The 27,788-nt window shown below is 39.5% G+C and overlaps 1 protein-coding gene across 3 annotated transcripts; it reads left to right on the forward strand.

Annotated features, from left to right (window-relative positions):
- Positions 1-5,234: 5,234 nt before the first annotated feature.
- EMB2769 (Cwf15 / Cwc15 cell cycle control family protein) lies at positions 5,235-27,747 on the forward strand. 3 transcript variants are annotated; one of them, XM_087677404.1, is made up of 8 exons: positions 5,235-5,505; positions 25,671-25,774; positions 25,892-25,951; positions 26,065-26,155; positions 26,239-26,313; positions 26,402-26,489; positions 26,877-26,971; positions 27,435-27,747. In XM_087677404.1, exons 1-8 carry the CDS (start codon positions 5,375-5,377, stop codon positions 27,556-27,558), a joined length of 768 nt encoding a protein of 255 aa, XP_087533530.1. In that variant the 5' UTR covers positions 5,235-5,374; the 3' UTR covers positions 27,559-27,747. The 3 variants fall into 3 exon arrangements, with proteins under 3 accessions (XP_087533530.1, XP_087533531.1, XP_087533533.1); XM_087677405.1 differs by having other exon boundaries at positions 26,242-26,313; XM_087677407.1 differs by lacking the exon at positions 26,239-26,313 and having other exon boundaries at positions 5,237-5,505.
- The last annotated feature ends 41 nt before the right edge of the window (positions 27,748-27,788 follow it).

The raw sequence follows: 27,788 nt of genomic DNA on the forward strand, positions 1-27,788 counted from the left end.
AGGCACTGGGAATCATTGCATGGGGGCTTCCACGTGATGTACTTGATTCCTAGTTGCATGGGGGCTTTCAGATGATGTACTCCACCACATCTTGAGCATAAAAAGGGCAAAAGAAGCATGGGAAGAACTTGATAATATATTTGGTCCACAAGCAAAAATTTCAAAAATTAATGTTTTGATGGACTTTTTCAAATTGAACCTACATAACTTTAATTCCTTAACATCACTTATCAACAAATCTAAAAGCCTAAAGGTGCAACTCTCATCCATTGGAAAAGATATTGAAGAAGATGACCCAATATTTGTACTCTTAAAGAGTGTTGATAAACTAGACAAAGGCTATGAACAAGAGGGTATTGTGGAAGAGGTGATTGCATTGCACTATATAATCAAAGTGCCATTCAATTGGCACAAAACCCTAACTTTTCATGCAAATATAGAGAACATTGAGCTGGAGTATCACTTCATTAGGGAGGTGCTCGAGGAAAAGTGCATTGCATTTATCAAGGTCTATACACATGATAACACTACCAATCTTCTCACGAGCAAAGAGTTTACCTTTGAGTGCTTTGCACACTACAAAGTGCTAGTTGGCATTGGATAGTATCTTCACTTTCTTCTTATACTCCCATAAAGGTGTAGTGGCCTTTAAGTGGGAGGTTATTGAGATTTAAAGCTTTGGGATGAGTGTCCATATGCCAAATAGGTTTGGTGTTTGATTTGGGATTTCTTTGAATCGTGAGAAATATAGATTATAGCTTAAAGCTTTGGGATGAGTGTCCATGCACCACATAGAATCAATGTTTGGCTTATAATTTCTTTGAATTTTAAGATAATATAGAAGTTTTTTTTAATATTTAAAGCTTTGGGATGAGTGTCCATGAGTCCCACATAGGTTTGGTGTTTGGTTTGGGATTTCTTTGATTTTCTTAATATTTAAAGCTTTGAGATGAGTGTCCACGTGCCAAATAGGTTTGGTGTTTGGTTTGGGAATCTTTAAGATTATAAGATAGTATAGAGTAAAGATTTGGAATGAGTGACCATACACCACATAGAATCAATGTTTGGTGTGAGATTTTGTTGAATTTTAAGATAGTATAGAAGTTTTCTTTGATATAAGTTTTGGATGAGTGTCCATGTGTGCCAAGTAGGGCCGATGCCTGATTTGGGATTTTTAAAAAAATTATAAGATAGTACTAGGTGCTATATGCCTAGATTCTCCCGACGCTTCACACTGAAGGTCTCCCAATGCTTTGCATCAAGTTTCAAGGCACTGATGCTAGTGAACAATTCGAGCAGTTCACATCCAAATACATGTTTATGTGGCAAGAGGGTTCAACAAAGAAACCCTCTTGTTGTGCGAGGCCCCAAAGAAACCAACCATGAGAGACCCCAATGAAACCAACCCTGAGAGACCCCAAAGCTTTTGCATTATGCATAAGTATTTATGTTTTTAAGAACATAGCCTCTCACATGTATAAACACACTTTATAAATGTACCAAGAGATTTAAATGATTTTTCAGTATGATGAGAGGATATCTTGAAAATGAAATCAAGAACATTGTTCACATTACCCACATAAATTTAACTGACACATGCAATGCACCTCAAATAACAATAGTGTTATTTTTAGAAAAACTCCACACATACAATCTCTTGTCATTTGGTCATGTGGCACATCCTTAGAGTTTTCAAGCATGGGGGAGGACGGGTCTAAGTGCATACTACATGACATTCCCAAAAGCTTTACATACTACATATAAAAGATAAATGATACATACACTATATTATTAATATTATGGATAGTTATAAATAGAAATGTAATATATAGCTATCAGATATAGGTTTTTACTAGGGTAGGAGGAAGATGAATGAATGAATGATTCAACTATGTGGGGTAGGCTATAAATAGCCAAATATCCCTAAATCTGGCCGACCTAAAATCTAGGGCAAAAAATATGACAAACTAGCATTTGCTAAAAATGCTAGAAATGCTTAGAAGAAATCGTGAAAAGGGTGGACAATGTTTGCCATGTGTAGGTAAATTCTGGAGAGTAGTAATTTCCTAGGAAATGCACAACAAATCCCAATTGGAGAAAATGCATGAAAGGTAATAAACTAAGTGCTCTAAAATGAGCTACCTCCTTTGTCAAAACAAGTGACAAACAAGTCAGAGCTCCTAAAAGTCCTCATCTGACTTAGATTGAGGCTCATATGTAGGAGATGACAAGGCATAACAAACATGATTGCTAACACCCCCTCTCAAATCTTAGATGTGATGAAAGGCCAATAAAGAAATAGATCCTAGGGTGGCAAGAGGAATGCCAATGTTGATGAAGTCAGTCAATGTAGACTATCGATGAAGAAGCTCCTCTCACAATCTTGGAAAACCCCCTTTGAAACACTAGGGGCCATGGAATCCACAGCCACATCACTGAGTTTGTCCCCCTCTAAAAGGGATGGGGGGTACGAGGGAGCCACCATAGGAGAGGGTGGGGGATGGGAAGGAACCTGTGGAATAGATGGTGCACACATAAGAATGGGTGTAGCAATAGGAAATTGCCTTGGATGACCTTGCATAAGAGAAGGGGAATGGATCCTATAAGGTCCTCTCTCCTACTAACTTGTTGTGATAAGAACCCTTGTAGAAGAATCCTCAATACAAACAACCAACTCTGTGAAGATAAATTGGGTACCAAGCCTAGTAAGGCCATGAACTAAGAGCAATGGAAAGCCCAAGTCTAAAACATAAAGTGCATGTGAAAGGGAGCTTGAAGCGCAATCGAGAAATAAAGGCAAAGTGCCAACACCACTAGTAGATGCCAATACAATGTCCCAATAGTGATGATTGAACCCTTAAAAGAGCATAGATCTAGCAAAAAATCTCATTGTGGTCATATAACTAGAAGCTCCACTATATTAACCAAATAAGGCCTCCTAGAAAATGAGACAACTACTAAAGAAGGCTCCTCCAACTCAACAATGTGAAGGAATACTGACTCATGGGTAGCTGTTGGAGTAGAGATAGAAGGTTCAAATATTTTAGCTCCATCCTTTGCTCCCAAACAAATGTGAGGGTATTTCCTTTCAACATTTCTCCTCTCTATGTGTCCCCTTGCCACAATATGGGCATTTAAGCTTCTCTAAATCGAAGTTAGAGCTCGAAGAACTCTCTAGTCTCTTAGCTTTTGACTTCCCTTTCTTCTTCTTTCCCCCCCTCGAACTTGCAACAAAAGCTTTGGTGGAGGTGGATCTGTTTGTAACCTCTTTGGTGTGCTTGTCATACTCCAAAATAAGCAGGGCAAGCTCCTCCCATAGAAGCTTTTCATGAGTCCTCGATGTAAAAAGACTAGTGTAGAATACATCAAACCAAGGAGATGTCAGCTAAGTCAAAAGAATCATAGCCATATCCTCTGAAGAGATCATCCTGTCAAAGGGACGCAAGCTCATCCCTCATATCCTCCAACCTATTAATATGATCCTTCATGGAAGGAGAATCATCAACAATGAGCATTAGTAATTTCTTCTCAATAGTAATATGGTGGGCAAATGTCTTCTGATGGTACAAAGAAGCAACCTTTGTCCACACTTCCGCTACTTTCTATAACCTACGCACATGCACTAGGATAGTATCCTGTAATAGGAAAGCTCATGCTCTAGAGTTGAGCTGATCGCATAAGGCCACATGATCCAATAGTGGAATCCTCCACAAGACGGGGATATAGGGTTGGTAACAAACTCCCAAAGATTAAAGGTATTAAGGATATACTCCACCTTATATGATCAAAGCGAGTAGCTCGAACCATTAAGTTGATCCTCTTGTGGGTGCCATGAATGGCATATGAAGGGTAGAAAAATGGGCATTCTGTGAGATATAGAGAGAATGGGGAGGAGAGGGCTCTCGAATAAATAGGCTAAGTGACCTTCATTCTTCACGATCCATGCGATAGTCTTGCTGCTGTTCTTTGAGGAGTGCATAGAAAGCTCCTCATCTGTATCATCAAAGCCGTAAAAATTAATGGTAAGATATCTTCAAAATCTTGCAAGACACCCACAAGAAATTTGAGTTTTGGTGGTAGATAGCTCCAAAATAGGAGGAAACGACTACAGGATCACAAGGAAGTTGATGTAGAGGATCTGCTTGGGATAGAAATATTGTCACTTGCACAAAGAGTCGTCGCCTTCAAGAAGAAGGTTACATTTTCAACAAAACATGGACGTGGATGGCCTCCTCTGTAAGAATCAGGCACTCTGTGTCTCTCTCAAACAATGATACCATGTGAGAGTGTGCAATGAAAAAGAAATGGAAACATAAAGACAAAGGAACAGAGAGAGACTATAAGAAAAGAAGAATGAAATTTGCACATAACAAAAGAGAATGCTGATACAAATGGGAAAGCGGAAGGAGATTGATCAATCCTTACACGCTTCCCACAACATCAATGAGGATACCAGATCGTGCTGATGATAATGGCCGCATTGGAGACAAAGGAAGATGACGGAGTCAGATTGTGCACCTACGAAGGAAGGAGAAAGATGAATGAATGAATGATCCAATTGAGTGGGGGAGGCTATAAATAGCCAAATATCCCCAAATCTGGCCGATTTAAAATCGAGGGCCAAAAAATATGGCAGACCAACATTTGCTAAAAATGATAGAAATGCTCAAAAAAGATCTCGAAAAGGGTGAACAATGTCTGATAGGTGTAACCAATCTATGGAAAGTAGTAATTGCCTAGGAAATACACACCAAATCCCGACTAGAGAAAATGTATTGAAAGGCAATAAAATGAGTGCTTTAGAATGAGCTACCTCCTTTGTCAAAACAAGTGGCAAACAAGTCAGAGCTCCTAAAGTCCTCATTTGACTCAAACTAAGGCTCATAGGTAGGAGATGACAAGGCATAACAAATATGACTATTAACACCACCCTCCTAGAAGCATTTGGGGGAGGGGCAAATAACGACATGTGGCTTCTCCCCCAAAAGCTTTGGGTAATAAGAGTAGAAGAAGAGTAAAGGTTTGGGATGAGTATCCATATGCCACAGGTTCGGTGTTTGGTTTGCAATGTCTTTGAATTATTTCAAATTAAAGGATAGTTATAATTAATTAATTAATTAAAGCTTTGGGAATTGGGATAAGTGTCAACGTGCCAAATAGGCTCGGTGGTTGGTTCGGGATTTCTTCGAATTATAAGATAGGGTAGGTAGTATAAGTACGAATGTGGGAAAAGCTGTGTAATTCATTCAGATTGCTTGTTGTCGCTGTATTTAACTTTCGTTCTCGGCAGTCTGAGACCCCGAGAGAGCAGAACCCGAAGAAGAAGAAGAAGAAGAAGAAGAAGGGAGAAGAAAAAACCCAGGAAGAGGAGGATATGACGACTGCTGCGCGGCCCACATGGGCACCGGCCAAGGGAGGCCAGGAGCAGGGCGGAACTCGCATGTTTGGCCCCTCTCAGAAGTTCTCTTCGCGCGACCTCGCCTCCCACACAACGCTCAAGTCCAGGTTTGCTTCTTGTCTTTTGATTCCGTTCGTGCGGAATATGCAATCTAATAGAACAATTTATGAACACAGTTCAGAAGGTTAGGGTTCACTCCTTACATCAGATCATATGTATGACTGTTTTAACACAGTTTAGAATGCTAGGCGTTCACGTTTCATTTGATGTCTGGGAACACGATCTTGGATTTTAGGGTTCACACCGTATTTTCAGTGTTGTGGGTGAGAATTTGGTAAAGTGTGCAGAAACTATGGTGGTATTGCCTTTTACATGGGCAACTACTGCACCAAGCATCCTGATAGGCGGCTGTGTTGATCTACTGAATCTGAGATAGACCAGCAATCAACGAGGCTGGGTAGTCTGAAATACAGCTTTTCTGAAACATCTCTTCTGGAATCGGCTGAGAACCATACAAGCACAAATAAACAATGGGGAACTTAGACAATCAAGTTGTCCTGATTCTACCACGGATTTCTATCTATAGACTCACTTCTCTGTCCGACTTTCAACTTTTGTTCAAATTAGAATTGTGCTTTAAAAAAAGGTGTTGAACAACCTCTAGAACTCTTGGTTTTATATCCCATGACATCTAGTCTAACCTTGATGCACCACAAAATAGCTGCGCATGAATATGTCAGATGTGTAGTTATTCCTAGGCTAGTTTTGCCTTTCCACAGTCTGCCTACACTTGTTGGATGCTGTCATTGTCATCTAATTTTTCGGGGCCTCCCTATTTTTAATTGCATTTTTCAAAGAGTGACCAGCATTTATTTCTGGTCAGCCAGGATTTATGGCTCCTGTAGGTGGAGGTCAGCCAATTTTTTGGTATTTTGGCAATTTATTGCCACACCTCCCACTTGGTAGACACACACACTCTTTAGTCTTCAGTCTTCCGTTTGCAGGTGCATACTTCGGCACCCCAACACTTCGTGTTTGGTGTTGCCATTGTCATCAGCCTGATTTGGTGCCCTCACTAACGCTTTGGGCTATATGCAAGGACTAATTAGTCCATTCCCATTGTATCAGTAGTGTTCTTCAGTCAGTGCAGTATTCTTTCTTCATAATTTGTTTCCTTTTTTTCTCTCTCTCTCTCTCTCTCCCCTTCTCTCTCTACTTCTCTCTATGTTCATGTCTCTTTCGTTGCACTCTTTCATAGTCGCAACTTCGCCTTTCTTGAAGAACCTATTATTTTGCTATTGACATCAACAATAGACTCAATACAATTCAAGTTTCATTTGTAGTAGTTTCAACCGCTTCTCACTTCTACTCTCGATCATCTTACAAAATTTGCAAACTTGCATGTTCATTCCAAGGTTATCATCATTCATTGGGCGATTGCTTTTTGCATTGGGAAGTGTTGGAAAGCTATTGCTTTTGGCATTGGAAAAGTACCTTATGTGAGGATAGACTAGGGTTTGTAGAAAAACATAGAGAGTGCGAACACGATGAACTCAAATAAACAAATGAAGAAGTGATCGAATGAACTAAAAAAACCCAATCAATGGATGGATGTAGGACGTGATGCAATGGATGTTCAAAGTGTGGAGTGTTGTCCAATAGCCACTCTCATGGGAGTATGTTGAGGGAGAGTGTTGTCATGCAGAATTGATCTTGAGCATGGCAAACCATGTGTGCTCGATGCTAGGTAGCTATTGAAGGTGAGCCAAAACACAACAGTTCTAGGTCACAGAAGGTGAGGAGATATTGAAGAGAAGCAAAATGTGACAACACTGATGACTAGCATAGTTAACTAGTGAAATGCAATTCTAGAGTCTTGGGGAGATGCCTAGCTGAAATAATGGTAACGATGACCAAATGTACTAGCGTAAAGCAGAGTGATAGTAGGAAGAGGTTGGCGATGATGGACTAAAGATTGTTATGTAAAAAATGCAAGGTCGATATCTTCAAGGGCTGTGCAAAAGGTTGCACAATGTGTGCGGATTTTAATAATAGGTATATGTCTAACCAAGGGAGAAGATGTGTGGCTATAGCGATGATAGCACCATGTAGAGGGGGGAGAATGATAACGGTGATGATGATTAGATGGAGGAAGAATGTTAGCGATATAGATTGCGGCTACAATGAGAAGTAGAATGTTTGGTATTGAAGTGATAGAATGAGGGATCACAATGACCAATGATTCTCAAATAAAGAACTTTTTGAGCTACAAAGAAAGATTGACACCAAAGCTTGGTGCCCCTTGGTATTTATTCATCATGATTGAATTGCTAAACAATTGTTGGGATAGTCATGCTTTTTGGGTCTCTAATCTCAACCTTCAACATGCCAATTTAGTACTTCTACCTAACAACTTTACAATGCTCTAGAATCTTTCTCCAACCACTAGTACCAACCAAGACATCGAACATCAGACCTAGACATAAGTGCCGTATCCGTTGACGAGTCCACTAAGCACAAGACCACTAATCTTCCCAAGTTGGTGCTAATTTGTTGGAAATGACTAAATGATTGTAGCTAGCCATGGAGACAAGCCCCACATGTAGTTGCCTTCTTCTCTGCATGTGACCAGCCTTCCTCCTTGGATAGGGTAGTAAATAGCTTGATTAAGCACTATTTACAGCAATTAACAAATTCACAAAACTGAAATGCACACTTTACCATATAATCTTGGATATTGGACATCCTGTTGGCCCTAAAACTGGCATCCCTTTCGGTATTTATTTAACTTAATTGAAGAAGAAGTTGATGTACAATGGGATTCTCCCAATCCCTTTTGGTATTCCAACTCCCCTTGCTGTTCAAAATGACCAGCAAGTCTTCAATTTGATTTGCCCCTTGATTTGGGCAATCAATTGGCCTTCACCCACTTTGATGGAGATGGAAAATGCCCTAAATTCAATGATTTGCTGGTCCCTCCACTTGAATAGGCTAAAATAGCTTCAGCCTTGTTGAATCTAAGTCTTGGAGCATCTAATTTTTGGCATGCTTCCCGAGGTTGCTACCGAACCCTACTTTTTGCTGCAGATTAGGGTTTACGGCAAAGAAATCTGAAATTTCTTAGCCTTTGGTGATCTCAATGTTGTAATCTTCAAAGCAAGGCTGTAGAAAGGTCGGGAGATGAGAGAGAATATTGAGGAGAGAGAAAATTCAGACTTTCTTCGCGAAGAATTGAAGAAAATCAATCATTTACTGCTGCTGCCCTGTCTCAACAGCTTGTAGATGCAAAGAATTGAAAAAAATTAGTCATTTACTATTGCTACCCTGTCTCAACAACCTATAGATGTTGTCACCTGTTGTTGATTGGTCTTCTCTTGCCCTTGGTTGCCTTAGAAAGTCGTCCAATGGTTGCAAATCAGACCGACAGTATCTCCTCCCTCTCTCTTGTAGGTTGAATATCCTAAAAATGCCTCTCCAGCTTCTAAAGACGTTTTTTAGTCTTGCATGGACATTTTTGACAAGTGGCAACCTTTTCAAATGGTTTTTTCAGCATTATCCATAATTAAATATTAATTCAGTCTTTAAATATTGAAAATTAGTCCAATAATTATTTCGATGCTCTGAAAAATAATCTAATAGGCCAATAATTAAATTGGCTAGGCAACTTCCATTCCTGAGTGTCTCTGCGCCATCTTTGACCATCAAATTGGTGTTAGGTACCATTAAATGCCACTTCCCTAGCGTCACCAAAATTGACACTTATGGCCAAATGAATGACCTAGGCCAACGATTAGTACTAGATACCACCAAGTCCTTGTGCGGCATAACTTATAGCAACTTTTGTCTTTGACATCCCGTGATTTCCTTGGATCCCAGGCTCGTAAATTTACTCTAACCCTAGTTACACCCCACATGTGCAACGTTTACTTAACCATGTGATTAAAAATTAATCCACGTGTTAAGTGAGGTTTTAAAAATACATATCCTCATGACATTGTGGCTAAAACTTCTTGTCACTTGCTTGTAGAAAATGTAGAGGGGTGTCACTTGTCTCCAATGGCCTCTTGATCAACTGGCAGTAGTTCCTTTGACAATCTCCAATGGCTTGAAAAATCTAGCAACAGATCTCTCTCCTCTCCCAACCTTCACTTGTTGGAATGAGGCTCCACCAACCTCTAATAACCTTTCCCTTACTTGCCTGAACAAGTTTGCCAAGCAATAGCTTTCTAAAATGTATTTTTAAACCAATTTGTAGCCCTATCAAATGAATTTTCAGAATATTAATTGTAATTTAATTATTAATTCTTACTTAAAAAAAAGAGCCAACAATTTATTTGGCTAGGCCAATTTGTCATCCAAGTATTCTTGAGTCTTTTGTAGTCCTTAATTAATGAAATCTTAGTTTCTAATGTCACCATTGACATTGATAGCTAATAAAATATTTTAGGCCAAAATTTGACACTAGGTACGGCCTGATACTTGTCAAGGATAACTTATTACAACTTTTGCCTTTCGCACTCACTGACTTCTCAAGGTGCTTGGCCTGTTATTGTGAAATAACTAACTTGCAAATCACGTGTACCTCACATTTGCACATTTGATTAACACTTAATCAATTGCTAAGCAAAGCATCAAAATTTCAAAGTCCTCGTGATAGACCTCCTCCTTGAAATCCTTGCAATCACACCCTTGATTGCACTATAATTTGTCAAAAGCATTTGCTGTCACTACTGGAAAAATACATATTGGCATCATAGTCAAACAATATGTGTATCTATTGCCCAACCATGCTCATGCCCTTTGCATGATTGAAGTTCGAGTCACTTAAACTAGTTAAGATCCATAAACATGAATCATAACCACGAAGAGAACCATAAGGGAGGCATCCACATGTCAAAAATGCACATTGTTCTGACCACCAAGGCAAAATAATGTGTAAATTAAGCATAACTAGTGCCTCACAGCAATGATGTATCAGGTGCGAACCACATGTGACTCATGTAAATGTATTTCTATTGCATCACTTGTAAATGTACATTGTATACCATCCATGTGTCTCATATATGCCTCTCTCAATACTTCAAATTGACCCAAATGCCCCAAAATTGACTTGATTATCCCCATAGTGTCAAATTGCCCTAAATTTTCCCAAATGCCTTAATTACTCCATTTCCCTTGAAATTAAACAGTATAAAAGGGTGATTACCTTGGAATTGAGGATAGGGCTGAAATTTGATTGTGATTTGCAAGAGTTGATAATGTATCAAATTTGAACTCTGCATGGACTCATGATTGGCTCGTGACTTGTCTTGACAATTTGAACCTTTAGCGCGTGCGCGAGAGAGAGATAGAGAGGGAGAGATTAGCGCGTGTGCATTAGGCAATGGAGGTGGATGAATAGGTGGTAGGAGTGTGACACAAGAAATAAGAAAAATATTCAATTTTTGGTCAGCAGGTGTGGAATGGCCATTCCAAACAAGGAACGGTAGGGAATGGGCCTGACATGGCAAGGAATGTTCCGTGGCTGTTTCACCTCCTCGGAGGGTTTGGAATGTGTTGGGCCCTTCCTAAAGGCCAGAAAGATTGTTCCTTGTTTCTATGACTAGAGAAGTGAAGATGCAACCTCCCCCTTGAGCATCAGGCAACTCTCTAGACCTTTTATGCCTTGCCAAGCTTGAAAGAGCCAATTCAAAAGTGGCTCTAAATCAAACGCATAAAGATAAAGTGCATCGTTGAGGATGATCTCCCATGTCATACTCCTCCATCCATTTGCATCCTTCTATAGGTGAAACAATCCAAAAATTTCACCAAGTAGCACATGGAAAATTTACCTCTTAATTCTTCATGCCCCAAAACCTACACTAGGTTCTAGGCCTTCTCCCTTTGGAGCATGGAGATCCTTTGTACTTTCACATTACTGCAATTCTATCTTAACCAACATGAAGCCTTGCATCCAGTTGACTAGCCCCTCATGTAAATCTAGCATGCTAGGAGCACTAGATGCATTAGAAAACATTCCTGTTTGCATTCTTTGGACCATTGCAATGTGACTTTCCATGCACACTACTAGACATACCAAGATACATTTTCCCATATATTCCAAGCATTATAAGTTGCATTTTCCTCATGACCAGCATTATATAGAGCATTTGTATGACTAACATTAATATAGGTCCCAAACACAATGGGCTGCATATATGCATTGCCAAGCATGCTACCTTGTGTCTCAAGCATCATGGCAATAGACATAGGATTTTGTACCCCACTTGCCATGCTCATATACATTGGGCCTTGCATTCCATGCATTGCTTGCTGCATACCATAAGGATTCAGGCCATACATACCCACGTCGGCCATTGTATGGAAAATACATCCACCACCAAAGTATCTTGGGTGCTCCACATGAGCATGTTTGCCTTGCTATCCAAAAACCATTGGATGGGTACTAGCAAGTGCCCTTGCATTTCTCTTGATTGCCCCACTAGCATCATTTGCTTTTGCTCATTATCAACATTGGGAATATTTTGAATTGACCCTTCTTTTGGTATATTCTATTGTCTTGAAAGTGTAGAAGGCGTTTTCCTCTTTTGTCCTTTGTTTCCCTCTTTCAAGGGGTCCAAAAAGCCCATAAACCAAAGATCTTTTGCCAATTGCACAAACATTTTTGTTATGTCCTTGGATATCTGGATGGGCGCTTGTAGCATTGGTTATGGTGGTTATGAAGTGGGTTAATGAGAATGCACTAAGGACACTTCGAGGTTAGGGAAGCTGATAGATGACGGAGAGACAAATCCACAAAAACGATGAAAGCACGAGTACCCTTCTCCTCCCAACCACGCCTAGATAAGTGCTGGCCCTCTACCCGGATTCCTTTGCCAGCCGTCAACTTCCTGAAGTTCTACTATTCCTGGACTCCCTTACTCTCTAGGCTCCCCTTAAACCCGTTCGGGCGCCCAAGAGCCCGGACGGTCATTCTCGTGCATGTTCCCCTAGATTTACCTTAATGTGACATTAAATATCACTTTTAATGTCACATGTCACATTCCATATTTATGACCTTAATGTGACATTAAATACATTTAATGTCACATTAAGGTCATAAATATGGAATGTGACATGTGACATTAAAAGTGATATTTAATGTCACATTAAGGTAAATCTAGGGGAACATGCACGAGAATGACCGTCCGGGCTCTTGGGCGCCCGAACGGGTTTAAGGGGAGCCTAGAGAGTAAGGGAGTCCAGGAATAGTAGAACTTCAGGAAGTTGACGGCTGGCAAAGGAATCCGGGTAGAGGGCCAGCACTTATCTAGGCGTGGTTGGGAGGAGAAGGGTACTCGTGCTTTCATCGTTTTTGTGGATTTGTCTCTCCGTCATCTATCAGCTTCCCTAACCTCGAAGTGTCCTTAGTGCATTCTCATTAACCCACTTCATAACCACCATAACCAATGCTACAAGCGCCCATCCAGATATCCAAGGACATAACAAAAATGTTTGTGCAATTGGCAAAAGATCTTTGGTTTATGGGCTTTTTGGACCCCTTGAAAGAGGGAAACAAAGGACAAAAGAGGAAAACGCCTTCTACACTTTCAAGACAATAGAATATACCAAAAGAAGGGTCACCTTCCCCTTAAGAATCGGTTTCGTCCTCGAAAACGATATTTGGAAGGTCTAACTGTAAATCGGGAAACCTTTTCTTTAAAGTACTTACTCGCTCCCATGTTGAGCTTTCTTCTGAACAATCTTTCCACTTAACCAAACATTCTTGATAAATAGTATTCCTCGTTCGCCTATTACGAACATTTAATATTTTTTCTGGTTCATGTGGATTAGATTAGTCATAGAATAACTCCTCAATATCATCATTTAAGATTAGATTATCCAAATCACCCAGCTTCTTCCTTAATTTGCTTACATGAAAAACTGGATGTATTTTACTACTAGCAGGTAGTTGGAGCTTGTAAGCCAATTCTCCCACCCTTTTAAGTATTATGAAAGGACCACAATACCTTGGTGAAAGCTTTGGACAATGTCCCTTTTTCATAGTTTTGGTTTGTTCAGGCACCTTAAGATAGACCAATTCTCCTTCTTTAAAGGAGATGTCTCTTCGGTGAGGATCTGCATATGCTCTAGCTCGATTTTGAGCTTTTTTAATATTTTCTTGAGCAAATTTTAACATACTATTCATATCATCCAAAAAGTCTTTAGCTGCCTGAACCTTTTCCTTATGCAGTTCTACTGCAAAAGGAGCTCTGGGCTGAAACCCATACATTAACATAAATGGACTATATCCAGTGGAAGAGTGCTTGGCACTGTTATATGCAAACTTTGCTAACGGTAAATACTCTTTCCAATTAGTTTGCCTTTTACTTACATATGCCCTAAGCATATCTTCAAGAATTTGGTTAACCCTTTCAGTTTGCCCATCTGTTTGCGGGTGATCCGCCGTACTCATGCTAAGTTTAGTATCCAATTTCCTAAATACCGCACGCCAAAAATGGCTATTAAATTTTCTATCCCGATCAGAAACTATATTTGCCGGAAGGCCATACAATCGGTATATGTTCTCTACGAACAATCTAGCCAATTCTGGTGTTTTAACATCAGTTGAAGTTGGAATAAACCTAGCCATTTTGGTTAACCTATCCACAATCACCCACACAGAGTGATACCCCCTCTGTGTTCTAGGTAGAGCAACAATAAAGTCCATGGAGATACTCTCCCATTTTCTCGAAGGAATTTCTAATGGATGGAGAAGTCCTCCCATTTTTAATTTTTCAGCTTTATTAACCTGGCATTTATTACATTTGACCACATAGTCAAGGACGTCCTTATTCATTCCAGGCCAATAGAACTGCCTTTTAATAAGACTATAAGTCTTATTAACTCCTGGATGTCTCGCACTAGGGGTATCATGACACTCAAAGAGTATCTGGCGCCTTATTTCTATATCTTTCGGGACACATACCCTACCCTTGTAGAGTAAATAACCATTATCAATGGTAAAATTCTTCCACTTGAATCCAGTTTGAGCAGCCCCTAATGCTCCATTTCCGTGTTGAACATCCTCAGATATTCCTTCCTCAGTAGAAGCACTTTCAGGTGGATCCCCATTTTTTATTGCTTCCCATATGTTGAAATATGCCGGATCAACCTGGCATTTCCCTTTTAAAGATTCAAGCAAGTTGGAAGTGAACTGAGTAAAACTCAATTCATTAATGATGGGCATTCTGCTGAGTGCATCAGCTACTATATTATACTTTCCTTTTCTATATCTGATCTCATAGTCGAACTCTTGGAGGAGTTCGGCCCATTTGGCTTTACGCCCGTGTAAATCTGGTTGATCATTAAGCCACTTAATGCTTTCATGATCCGATAAAATCAAAAGTTTGGCACCATACAAATAGTGCCTCCATTTCTTCATTGCATGTACTATTGCATACAGCTCCCTCTCATAAACAGAATAATTCTGTTTTGCACGATCTAATTTCTTGCTTTCAAAAGCAACTGGTCGACCTTCTTGTAATAAGACCGCGCCTATTGCCTTATCACTGGCATCAGCTTCAACCACAAATGGTTTATTGGGATCCACTATTAATAATATTGGAGCTGTAGCAATAGCTACCTTAAGTTTTTGAAAACTTTCATTTTGATCTGTTCCCCAATTAAAACTTTTCCCTTTCCCTTTAAGTTGGTCTGTCATTGGAACAGCTATTTTGGCATAATCTCGAATGAATCTACGATAAAATCCAGATAAACCTAGGAAGATCTGCAGCTCTTCCAGGTTCCTTGGAGGTGGCCATTCAATGATTGCCCGTACTTTTTCTGGATCCATGTTGATTCCCTCTTTCGAGATAATATGCCCTAAATATTTGACCTCTTGTGCAAAGAATTCACATTTAGGTTTCTTCGCATAAAGGGAATGTGTTCTTAACAGTTGGAATACTATTATAAGTGTTCTAAATGTTCTTCTCTTGATTTACTAAAGATCAAGATATCATCCAAAAAGACTACTACAAAATATCCTAGATAGGGCCGTAAAACACTATTCATCAGCTTCATAAAGGTAGCTGGTGCATTAGTGAGGCCAAAAGCCATCACCAAAAAATCATAATGCCTGTATCTAGTACAAAATGCCGTCTTGGAAACATCTTGTGCCTTAATTCTTATTTGGTGATAGCCTGATCTTAAATCTATCTTTGTGAAGAATTTTGCCCCTTGCAATTGATCAAAAGGATCTTCCATTCTGGGCATAGGAAATTTATTCTTCACTGTTATTTTATTAAGTGCTCTATAGTCAACACAAAGTCGCATAGAACCATCTTTTTTCTTTACCAATAAAATTGGTGAAGCCCAAGGTGAATTACTAGGTTGAATAAACCCTTTGTCCAGGTAATCCTTAATTTGTCTTTCAACTTATTGATGCTGTGTTTCACTTAACCTATACGGTGGTTTTGAAATTGGGTGTGTATCCTTATTTATGTCAATTGGGTGATTTATATCACCCCTATCTGGTGGAAGGCCACTTGGTAAATCAGAAGGAAACACATCTTTAAAATCATCTAACAAACTGTTCAATTCATTATTAACATTCAACTCACAAACATAAGAAAATTGTTGCTTAATATTACAGAAAGTAAAAGTATTCTGTACAGGAAGAGACCATAGCATATATACCTCACAAATTTCCTTTTTTATCAGCTTCTGAACTTCAGTAGAACACAGCAAAGGATTATCAGATACTTCATGTTCACCTTGAATGACAAAAGTCTTACCATCCCTTTCAAATTCCAGTGTATTATGGTGATAGCTACGTTTTAAGGATGGTTCCAATCCCCATAGCCACTCCCTCCCTAGAGCAATATCAGCTCTTTCCATGTTCATAATTTGGAAATCAAGCTTATCTTTATATCCTTGAATCTCGATTTCCAAATTGGATACCATTGTATCCCATATTTTATTGTCTTGGCCTTGCATCATACGAACAACATATTGATGCTCACTGTTTTGTTGGGGAAGTTTCAATTTTTTGACAAGTGTATAATTTATAAAATTATGTGTGGCAGAGTCATCAATCATGACTCTAACCCGTTTTCCAGCTATCAATCCATGTACTCTAAGTAAATCATGTGGCCTAAAAGTAGGCTGCGACATAGAAGTTGACATACAACACTTATGTTGTACATCCATGTGCAAGACCTCTAAAGATTTATGCTTTTCATGGCCCTTTAATTCTAAGGTCTGCACTACATGGATTTGTTTTTCTTTTCCCTTGCCCTTGTCCTTTCCTTTGTCTTCCCCCTGTTTCTTTTGAGGGCAATTCCAAGCAGCATGGTTAGGGGATAGGCAATTAAAAGACAATTTTTCTTTTTTGGCCTTATCAAAGTCATCAGGACTTAACTTTGGCCTCATATATGGTTTCTTTTCAAAAGGTTGTTTTTTACCCTTGAAAAATGGCATTTTCCTTTTAAATTTGCCCACAAATTTTGAGGTTTCCAATTCCTTAGACTTGGGCTCCGTATCAGTGAGACTAGTGAGTGTACCTGGACGCGTACTATCTTCATAAATTAATGCAAATTTAATTGCCTCTTCAAGCGTCTTAGGTAAACTCCGTTTTACTTCCTTTTTACAGGCTTTATTGAGTCCCCTAATGAATCCTCTTGTTTTTTGGAATTCATCAATTCCTTCCAGTTTGAGGATTATCTCACGATATTCCTTCAGATATGTCAGGAGGGGTCGTTCCTTTTGTCTGCTGACATAATCCCAATCTTCCCAATTTCTTTCCATTTCATTTTCAGGAAGAAATTCTTTCAAAAAGACGGATTCAAATTGAGCCCAAGTTTCAGGTATTTTATTCGCCTCCTTTAAAGTTCGCCACCACTTATATGCTTTGGGCCCCAAAGTTAAACTAGCCTCCAGTGCTTGGAGATGTGGTGGGGTATTTTTTAATTTATGTAAATCTTCCCATTTTTGGAGGAAATTAAAGATTGTGTCTTTATTCCTATCTTTTTCCTCCCCGTAAAATTGAGGTGGTTTCATATCCTTTAAAACTGGATTATCCCTTAATTTATGGTAAGTTTGGGGTTCTTTAGAATCTCGCATAGTCACATCTAAATCTTTTGATGAAGATGGGACATCCGAGGTTTCTATCTTATTTTTATCTCTTTTCAACAATAAAGTTAATTGAGATTTTATTTCAGTAAGTGTTTGGGATAAAAATTCCATTTGAACCCCTTGAGTTTGCACACGAGCAGTAAGATCATCGAATTGCTCTCGTGTGGCAAAAAATTCTTCCCATTGTTCTTCTTGCATGTCTGGTTCATGGGGATCTACCATAGGTTGATCCCCAGAACTAGAACTTTCCATTACCCTTTCTTTCCCTTTTTCTGCCATTAATACACTGGAATTGGAAAGCAAAAATAAGAAATTTGCATACAAGTAAAGTACTTCCTTGATTTTTAATGGCAGATAGTGGCTGTTGATTCGGAAAGAAACTCGAAGAGTAAGAAGCAAATTGTATCTTCCCAGATTAGAACAGTGAAGTAATCATGTTGGAAATTCAATTTCCTGACTTCAGTCGTATATGACATTCTTCTGTCCCTCTCACAGCAGTCGCAGTCATATCCGTCTCAGGAGCAGTCACAATTGCCCGTCAACAGCAGTCGTGACAGAGTCACGTTTTCTCATGACCCCACGTCTGATACTGGCGACTCCACGCCTGATCTGGTTCCACGCCTGGTCTGGTCCTCACGACCCACGCTTTTCTTTTTCTTTTTCTGCCCGTAACGTAGGATGTCACATTAATGTGACGTGGTGCTTCTCCCCTTTTGTTTTCCTTCACGGCCCGTCCCGTCGCGTTTTCACGGCGCCTGGTACTCACGCGATGTGACGTGGTGTTTCTCCCTTTCGTTTTTCTTCACGACCCGTCGCCTGGTACTCATGCGACTTACAAAAGATTGACGGCCTGACTGGCGACTGACAACCTGACGGATTTCTGACAGTTTGACGAACGATTAACGATCTGAAACATTGAACCATAGGCTCTGATACCAATGATAGATGACGGAGAGACAGATCCACAAAAACGATGAAAGCACGAGTACCCTTCTCCTCCCAACCATGCCTAGATAAGTGTTGGCCCTCTACCCGGATTCCTTTGCCAGCCGTCAACTTCCTGAAATCCTACTATTCCTGGACTCCCTTACTCTCTAGGCTCCCCTTAACCCCGTTCGGGCGCCCAAGAGCCCGGACGGTCATTCTCGTGCATGTTCCCCTAGATTTACCTTAATGTGACATTAAATATCACTTTTAATGTCACATGTCACATTCCATATTTATGACCTTAATGTGACATTAAATATCACTTTTAATGTCACATTAATGTCACAGAAGCGGAGTCCTATAAATAGGACTTAGGGCCCTATTGTACACATTCACTATGTGATCACCACTCTTGGACTCTTGGTTCGTTGGCCGACGCATTTATACACTGGGATGGTGTGGGTTGGTGATGTGGGATGTCAACCCTTGGAATGTGGTCATGACCTTGAGTGCCCCTAGCTTCCAGGCTCGGGGATGAGCCGGTCTTTTATGGTGAGTTTGGATTGTGTCATCTCTTGTGTGGAGGTTGAATCCTAGGGGGATGTTTCAATTTTAGCTGCTGTCCTCAGCCGATCTTTAAACTAGTCATAAAATTCCTCTTCCTCTTGTAAGTCATCAGCTTCAAGCGGCCAGTATACATGATGTATTTGTGACTTTGCATCAGCTCCAGCTAGTTTGTTGAGCATGAGCACTCCGTTGTTATAAGTTTTTTTAGGTAATATAATCAGCCACATTATATTTGCAAAAAAAAAAAAGAGGCCTAGGAGGATCCGCATTTTGGTCTAAACCAACATTAATTGCTTGCTGCCCATGTTGAGTGCCTTGTCCAAGATTAGGCATTGGATTTTTCCCAACACTAGTGAATTTTCAGATTGAGAGTCATTATCATTGCTTGATTCCATCTCACTATATGAAGACAATCTTGCTGTAATGTTGAGCTGATTACAATTTCAATACTAGAGCAATGCTTCTAACTTCTAATTAGGTGCCACATGCCCACCTAAACAAGGGAGTTGATGGTATCTCGATGGTGGAACTAGAAACCAGCCTTCCTTTCAGAGGGAGAGAGCGGTAATGACCTGATTTAACAGTTATTACAGAAAGCATAGAATTCACAGAAAGTGAAGATAGAAATGTTACCACTTAATTTGGACAATAGATTCCCAGTTGGCCCCAAAAGTTGGTGCCCCTTGTGGCATTTCTTTAAGAGGTTGAAGTACACCGAGTTCCATCTTGATATCCTTTAATCTTCAATATATCTTACTGTCATAAACGACCTGCAAGCCTTCTAATGAGTTTGCACCTTGATTCACCCAAGGCTTGGCCTTCAATTGACCCTTGATTGGTTAAATCTAGACCCAAATTCAATGGGCATGGGCTGACCTCTTTGAAAAGCGGAAATTACATAATTTTCCAGCAACTATTCGGAGTACCAAGCCTTCAATATGGCTGGCCTCTTGAAATCTCAAGACAATTCCATGAATTTTAGTTGCTGATTTCAAGTACTAGGCACTCACTTTTGTGGCATGGGACCTGATGTTGCTGTTAAACCATAAATTCTATTGTAAATTAGGGTTTATAGTAGGAAAGACATAGTTGCTCTTCACTAGGCCTTGAAAATGGTTGAAATCTAATTGTTGGAAATGGTTGAATGACTATAGCCCACCATCGATAGGAGCCCCACTGTAAATGCCCCGAACAATGTAGTATGCTTAACAATTATGATATTCGCTTGTTTTCGAGATTTAATATAAAGAGAATGAACACTTAAAGGTGAAAATTAAAATTACTCACAAAATTACAGCCATGAAAATGTAAAAGTAATGGAGACAAGATTGAGGGTTGAAGATGGGCAACCCCCCCCGAAAGAATGTATTTCTGCTCAACCCAAGTCCCTTAGGGAAGAGCTCAGTTACAATCAACCTGAGAGTGAGGAGAAGTAATTCTCACTCTCACAAGATCATGCAAAGATGTACAAACATACATGCATTATCTATTATGCAATGATAAGAACTGATTTCTTTACAGTATGAGAGAAGAAAGAGGGGAACTCAGCCTTTCTCCATCGTTGATTAGCAGAACATGGATAGGGCTTGCTTCTTGTTGCTAAAATGGAAGAAAGAGCTCGAGAAGGAGGTGCTGTAATGAATTTATAGGCTTGCTGTCCTGTAAAACAGTAGTGATAGAAGAGGGAATATGGAGGAATTTGATAATGGAGAAGTGGGGGATGATGATGGGGATGATGGGGCCAGTTTCTGGCTATCTGTGGATGCTGTACATGAGTTTACAGCAAAGAAAAATGATGCTGAATGAAGAAAAAAGAGCTCTTATTTATAGGAGAGGGAAGAGCTAGTACAAAAGGGGAAAGTGGAGTAGCACAAGACAAGTGTCCAGCCACATGTCATGAGATGTGACAAGTGGTGGGATACTTGAAAACTTGTGTGACAAGTGTCTTGACATTTGTCTCTTCTCTATGGCCTTCCTTTTTGGGCTAAATACTGTGAAGAATAGAAACAATCAAATTTAAAAAGCACAGTTAGAGTACAGAATTTACTATTTTTGAAATGACATCCCTATTTTTTAGGACTAGCATTTTTAGGCTAATTCGAGGCTCCTAAAATTTAGGGATCTCCTAAAATTTAGGGATCCCCCCCAATATGGGTGTCGTATGAAAGCTTTTTCCGTGTACATCGCAAAAACGGTATCAGAATCTTCATGTGACTTTCGTATGCAAAGAAATGTGCATTTCAAGCTTTCAGCCCACACATGCACATTGTACAAGCATTTCATGATCATGCCATCTTGTTGATTGTAACTGTCTGTTCTGGCGGATCTAGCCCACACTTCAAGGCATCAATCCTTTCTGTGTGCGAGTCTAACTCTGATATGCGTGAGTTTTGGTCACAGGCGCCCAATCGGGCCATATAGGTGGAAGTGTGAACTATCTTTTCTCTAACCCACCGCGTGGGTCCACCATAACCTGTGACCACTCATCAATGGCCAGCTCCATTGCACTTTTCTTTATATCTAATTAGTGCAAAGGAAACAAATTTAATAAATCATTATATAGACAAATTAATGAAAAAGGATACAAATTCTGTTTCTATAGAGTTGTGACACCCACATGCAGTTGCTTGCCTGTGTGGTTTTAAAAATTGTTATTCACTTGATTGTAGATAGCCTACAAGGGGTGTCACTTGCCTTCAATGGCCTCCTGATCAGCTGGCAATAGCTCTTCAGCAGTCTCCAATGATTGGGTTGATCACTGATGGCTGGAAAATTGTAGCAACGGCTCTCTTCTCTCCTTTCACAACCTCCACCATGTTGGAATGAGGCTCCACTAGCCTCTACTAGCCTTTCCCTCCCTTGCATGGGTAAGTTTTGCTAATGGCAGTCTTCTAAATGCATTTTGTCAGTCAATTTTCAGCCCAATTAATTATTTTTTAGAATATTAATTCTAAAATTTCAATTAATTATTAATTCTTGCTCAAAAAAATAAATTTACCAACTAACAATTAAATTGGCTAGGCTAATTTGCAATCTAAGTATTCTTGAGCATTTATTAACCCCTACCATTAATTACTTAATCAATGTCTAGTTCCTAATGTTACCATTGATATTAATGGCTAATAAAATCTTTTAGCTTAAAATTTGACACCAGGTACCACCTAGTACCTCTCAAGGTAACTTATTACAACTTTCGCCTTTGGCACTTATTGACTTCTTAGGGTCCTTGGCTCGTTGTCGTGAAATAACTAACTTGCTTATCATACGTGCACCTCACGTTTGCACATTTAATCAACACTTAAATCAAATGTTAAGTGACACATTAAAATTTCACATCCTTGTGACAATAGGTCTCTTGTAGATGTCATAAAACATAGCCAAGAAGAACACAAGACAGCATAAATGTTGACCACATAAATAGGCTTAAAACTGCATTGTCCAGTCTGGAACATCATCGTTAGTGCTAGAAACATCATGGTTAGTTCTAGGAAGAGCATGATCAATAATGGTAGGCGATTGATTGGTTGGTGGGAGCCTTCCTTCGCCTTTCATGTGTTTCTCCTACTTTTCTTGTGTCCTTGCTTTTTAGTTAAGTTGTCACTGAGACGTGAAATTTTGAGATGCTTTAATCTTGTTGATAACATTTGATTAAGTTGTTAATCAAATGGGCAAGGTTGTTTAAGCACAGGTGATGCATGCGGCAGATATTCCATTGTAACAGGCCAAGGACCGCGAGGATGCAGTGGGTGTCAAAGGCAAAAGTTGTGATAGGTTATGTCGATTGGGTTTTGTTGGTTAGTTGAAATCAAATTCGACCCTAGGGTAGTGGTTTGGCCAATAAGTGTTGGTGGTGATACTAAGGACTGGCATTAATTAACTAATTAATTAATGCTAGTCTAATGGTCAAGAGAGGTTTGGGACCACTTCAGGTTGCAAATGGCCTAGCCAATTTAATTATGGATGGGCGCATTTAGTTTTGGGCAAGGTGAGAATGGATGAATTTAATTTTCAGAATTGATTAATTTTGAAAATTAATTAAACTGTTGGATAATGGTGGAAAATGGGTTAAGAAGGTTACCACTTGGTAAGAATGCCCATGTAAGACTGAAAAAACGTTTTTGGAGGTTGGAGAGAGAGAGATTTAGCTCATCAGGTTGAGGAAAAGAGAGAGAACAGGCTGTTGGTCTAAGTTTTTTTGATGTGGACGACCTTTTGGAGGGTGAAACAGTAAGAACCAAGCCATTTGATGCAGGCAACAACACTTTTGGGACCTTCAAGAGCTGGCGACAGCTGATTGAGGCAGGCGACAGTAGTTTGAGGCCTCTTAGCAGCTAGCGACATCATTTAATGCTGTTTGGTTCAGGTAGCAATCAAATTTCAGGCCTTTCTCGCATGAAAATCAGAAATCTCTCATCTGGCATTCTCTCACCTTCTCCAGTTTGTGCTGAGTAATTCTCAGCAAATCTCAGCCTTTTGGATCAGATTTTAGTCAAATTTGGTGGATAGCAGAGAGATCTTTGTTGTGAACCCTTAATTTTTGTAGAAATTAGGGCTTGACATCGTACATTGAATTCAGCACCTAAAATTTGTGTAATTGTCAGCGAATTTAGAAGCCAGCCCATTCATTGTAAATTGGGGCCGCATTTGTGCAAGTCTTGGGTGAAGAATCAAGGGGCAACTAGCCCGAATTGATTTGGGTGAAGAATCAAGGGGCAATTGGCCCGAATTGATTGCTGATTGTTGCTACAGCAAGCGGCTTTTGAACAACAAAGGAGATTGTGAATCTTAGCTTGTACTCATTCCATTAGCAATAAAGTTAGAGACATACCGAAAGGGGTGCCAGTTTTAGGGCCAACAAGGTGTCCAATGTCCAAGATTATTAAGGTAATTTGTGCATTTCAAGTTATACTCATTTGTTGATTGCTGTAATGAAGTGCTTAATCAGGGAATTATCACCATTTCCAAGAAGAAAGGCTGGTTTCATAAGTAATTAAATTTAATAGTGAGGTTTAGTTATTTGGCCATTAGTTTATTAAATTTGAGTGTCTTGGCCCAACTTTGGCTTACATCCAAATTTAATAAAGCTTGAATGAAATTTTCAAATCAATATTCAATGAGCTTGAATTAATTAAATGTGTGCACAAACTTCATATTAATTAATTCATTGTTCATTCATTGGACCTTAGTAACATATAGACTTGTACATGTTCAACATAACTCTTGCAATGCCTTGAATTCACTGAAGGAGCGAGAGATAAACCATGTCCTTGTGGCACACCTGCTTGGTGCCCCTTGTGGTATTCCTTTACCGTGATTGAATTGCCGGTATAATTATTTGGAAATTTCTAATTTTTGAAATTTGGATCTCCAATCTCAGCCTTCAACATGCCAATTTAGTACTTCGCTCAACAATTTTGCAATGGTCTAGAACTCATCTCCACTTGTTCTTGCTAGCCAAGATATGGAATACCAAATCTAAAAATAAGTGCCATAATCACTAATGAATTCACAAAAGCACAAGAAGACCTGTTTGCTCAAACCTTGGATCTTGTGAGATTCTCCTCTGCATTGCTAGAAAAGCCCAAACTAGACAAGATCTTCACTACCATTGAATCCAGCTTGCCTTGCATGAAGGTTGTAAATCCTTGATTTCCAATTGGTAACACGTAAACTTTAGGTAAATAAATGAAATTTAGCACATACCAAACATAAAAGACAATCCGACACCGATAGGCTCCAAATCCTTGGCGTCCCTTGCGGCATTTATTTAAGCTCTATTCCAATAGATGAAGATTTACAATAGAGAAAGGCTGAAGCTTTGAAAGCGGATCAGGCTGAGATCTTGAAGTCCCTCCAAGCTCTGTCAATTTCAATCCTTGACAAATCTGGAGCTTGCTATCTATAGCAACAAGCAGCCCTAATTCTCAATTTGTCCCTTGCTTTGAGTGTGCGAGGAGAAAAATCAAAATTTCAGCCTTGCTGTAGACCACAAAATGTCTTTCAATCAATCTGCTTCAATTGATTGATTTACAACAGCCAACTCTCATGCATGACTGAGACATGCATACATGGAGCCCCTAATTCTGGCTGTTTACAGGCCTGGGATTAGCAAAATCCTGTCAGCAGCACTTTAGGTTCAATGTTGAGCATAGTTGCCAAGAGGCCGAAAATGGAAACATAGGTGCATAAAGTTCAAGTTCCTCCCCTGGGCAGCCCTCCAGAAACAAAACATTTTTTTTGAAAACCTTAATTAATTAATTAATTTTTATTTAGAAAAATAGCAATCCCGGTAACATGTTCAATTCTGAAACATTTTGGTGTTTCTATTTCGGGGGTCTGAAATACTGTTTTGGGCAACTATGATGTTGGGGCTTCAAACTGGCCCAGTATAAAGGGACTACATTTTCTGGTGTTAACAAATGTTCCAAATTTGGTAATTATCATACATATTGCTCATTTAGAAAGTAGCTATTGTGGTTTTTCTTGGCTTTAAAGCTCGATATGAGTTACCTTTTGTGTTTGTGCACAAATACAAGAAACCAAGAAATGCCCTTTGTTGTGACTAATCCCTGGCAGAGATGCAGTTCAGGAATTTGTAATTTTGGTGTTTTGACTACTGCCTTGGTCTGCATGCACACTTAAATAATGGCTACATCTTCCATAGGAAAGAAGGTCAGGATACTCAGGAAGAGGTCAGAAAGCGTAATCTTAGGGAGGAGTTAGATGATCGCGAGCGAAAACATTTCTCTTCCAAAGATCGAGGCTATGGTAGCATTCCTACTCCAGTTAAAGTGAACTGCTTATTTGTTTTTGTCAATCTTCTATTTTATTCTTGCTCATTTATTCTTGCTCAATGGAATACAACATGAATTCAATTGCCCACAGATGATCGTGAAAAAAGACGAGGCATTTCAGGAAGTGCACAATATTTGGAAAATGGTGGAGGTATGGGTTCAGGTCCTTTGGTTGTTAGACTATAGCAAGTGACAATATCTTTATGTGCCTAGGTCTTGTGGTGCCTGGAAAAATATATTTATGGCTGTGAAATTTTACTGCAGGAACCAGAAAAGAAACAGAAGAAAGGTTGGCAATCAGAAACATAGATGCAGATGATTCAGACGTTGATGTCAAAAGTGATTCTGATGAGAGGTATGAACTGAAAGCTATGCTTCTTAAGTCAAGCACGTTTCAAGACTGTTGGCAAAGGATAACACAAATGTTGACCTTACCAGCAGATTGTCCATGCCCAACTCCATAGCTATTTTGGTGCTCCTCTGTTTCTTCTGCATTCTTTGGGCTGGCATTTGGTAGCGTTTTGTTTTTTGTCCTCTTTCCATTTCTGTTACTCTGGTCGGGTGTAAAAATGTTAATGATCTGTTTTATGCTTGGCAACAGTGAAGATGAGGATGCAGATGAAACTGCAGCTTTGCTTGCTGAATTGGAGCGTTTAAAGAGAGAGCGAGCTGAGGAAAAGTTGAGGAAGGTTTGTAATTCTTCGCTAAATCCAACATTCTGCATCCAAAAGATTTTGGAAGCATATCCATCTTATCTACATGAAATCTAGTGCATTACCACAGGGGCCACAAGTTACCTGTAGTTTGCCAGTCATTAAATATTCTTTTTGCCCCTGTTGCTTAGAAATCTAGGGCAGAAAAATCCAGATCATATCTTATACTTCTCCTACTTGTGCATGTCCATATTTGTGACGAATAACTGTTTCAGTTGGTTATTACTCAACCGATCTGAAACCTGCTATGTGACATACATATTAAGCATATCAATTCGTGGAGGAATTTGGGCCTGTTGTTACTTGGGAGCATTTACATGATCCTTCTCTTTTGCAGTTATCTGATTGTTTTGCAATGTGCAGGAGAGACAAAAACAAGAAGAAGAATTGAAGGCAAAAGAGGTCGAATTGATACGTGGCAACCCATTACTCAATCCAACCTTCAATGTTAAGAGAAGGTGATAACTGCTGTACACATTCAGGATCATTTACCATGCTACATATGCATCTTGCATGTGCATGCATAAGAATGGGAACATGTGATTTGTGCTTGCTTTAATGTGTGCCTTTTGCATCTGTTTGTGGATGCATGTATTACTCAAAAATATACATGATATTCAGTGTCTGCATAAAGCGTATCTGAGCTTGCATGCATGTGTGCCTGTAGTGTCTGTAGGTGCATGTATTATCAACTATAGACGTGACACAAAGCTGTGTTTAGAAGTGTTTGCATGCACAATGGAACGTAGTTCAGTCCCTGCCTCCACTAAAGTATGCGTGTATGTACATGTCAATGCCCTCTTAGAATTGATAATGATTATGACAGGCATTCCAAAGTTATGAATTAAATATCTGAAGCCTGTATGAAATTTGCATCTGTGGTTATTGAGTTTTACTGATTGCTGTCTGCTTGTAAATCAGGTGGGATGATGATGTGGTATTCAAGAATCAAGCCCGAGGTGAGCCAAAAGCAGTGAAGCGATTCATCAATGATACTATCAGGAATGATTTTCATCGGAAGTTTTTGAACAAATACATGAAGTGAGTTGGAACTTTGTTATCACAAAGAAAGGTGAGCTTGAGGCCTACACTCCAGAAAATCTTACTGTCGACTCCGTCAAAATGTAAACAGTTAATGTTCTGGTCATTGTGCAAGGACATGTATCATTTGTTTTGTGTCTAAGAAACTGGAGGCACAAATATCAATACTTGAAAAGGTGGGCTGCTTATTGCCTATGTGTGAATCAAGATGTCCCCTGTTGATTGGGCTTGTAG

This window comes from Lygodium microphyllum, chromosome 5, assembly GCF_053477565.2.
Source record: "Lygodium microphyllum isolate KBCC chromosome 5, Lygodium_microphyllum_v1.1.10, whole genome shotgun sequence".
Classification (NCBI taxonomy): domain Eukaryota; kingdom Viridiplantae; phylum Streptophyta; class Polypodiopsida; order Schizaeales; family Lygodiaceae; genus Lygodium; species Lygodium microphyllum.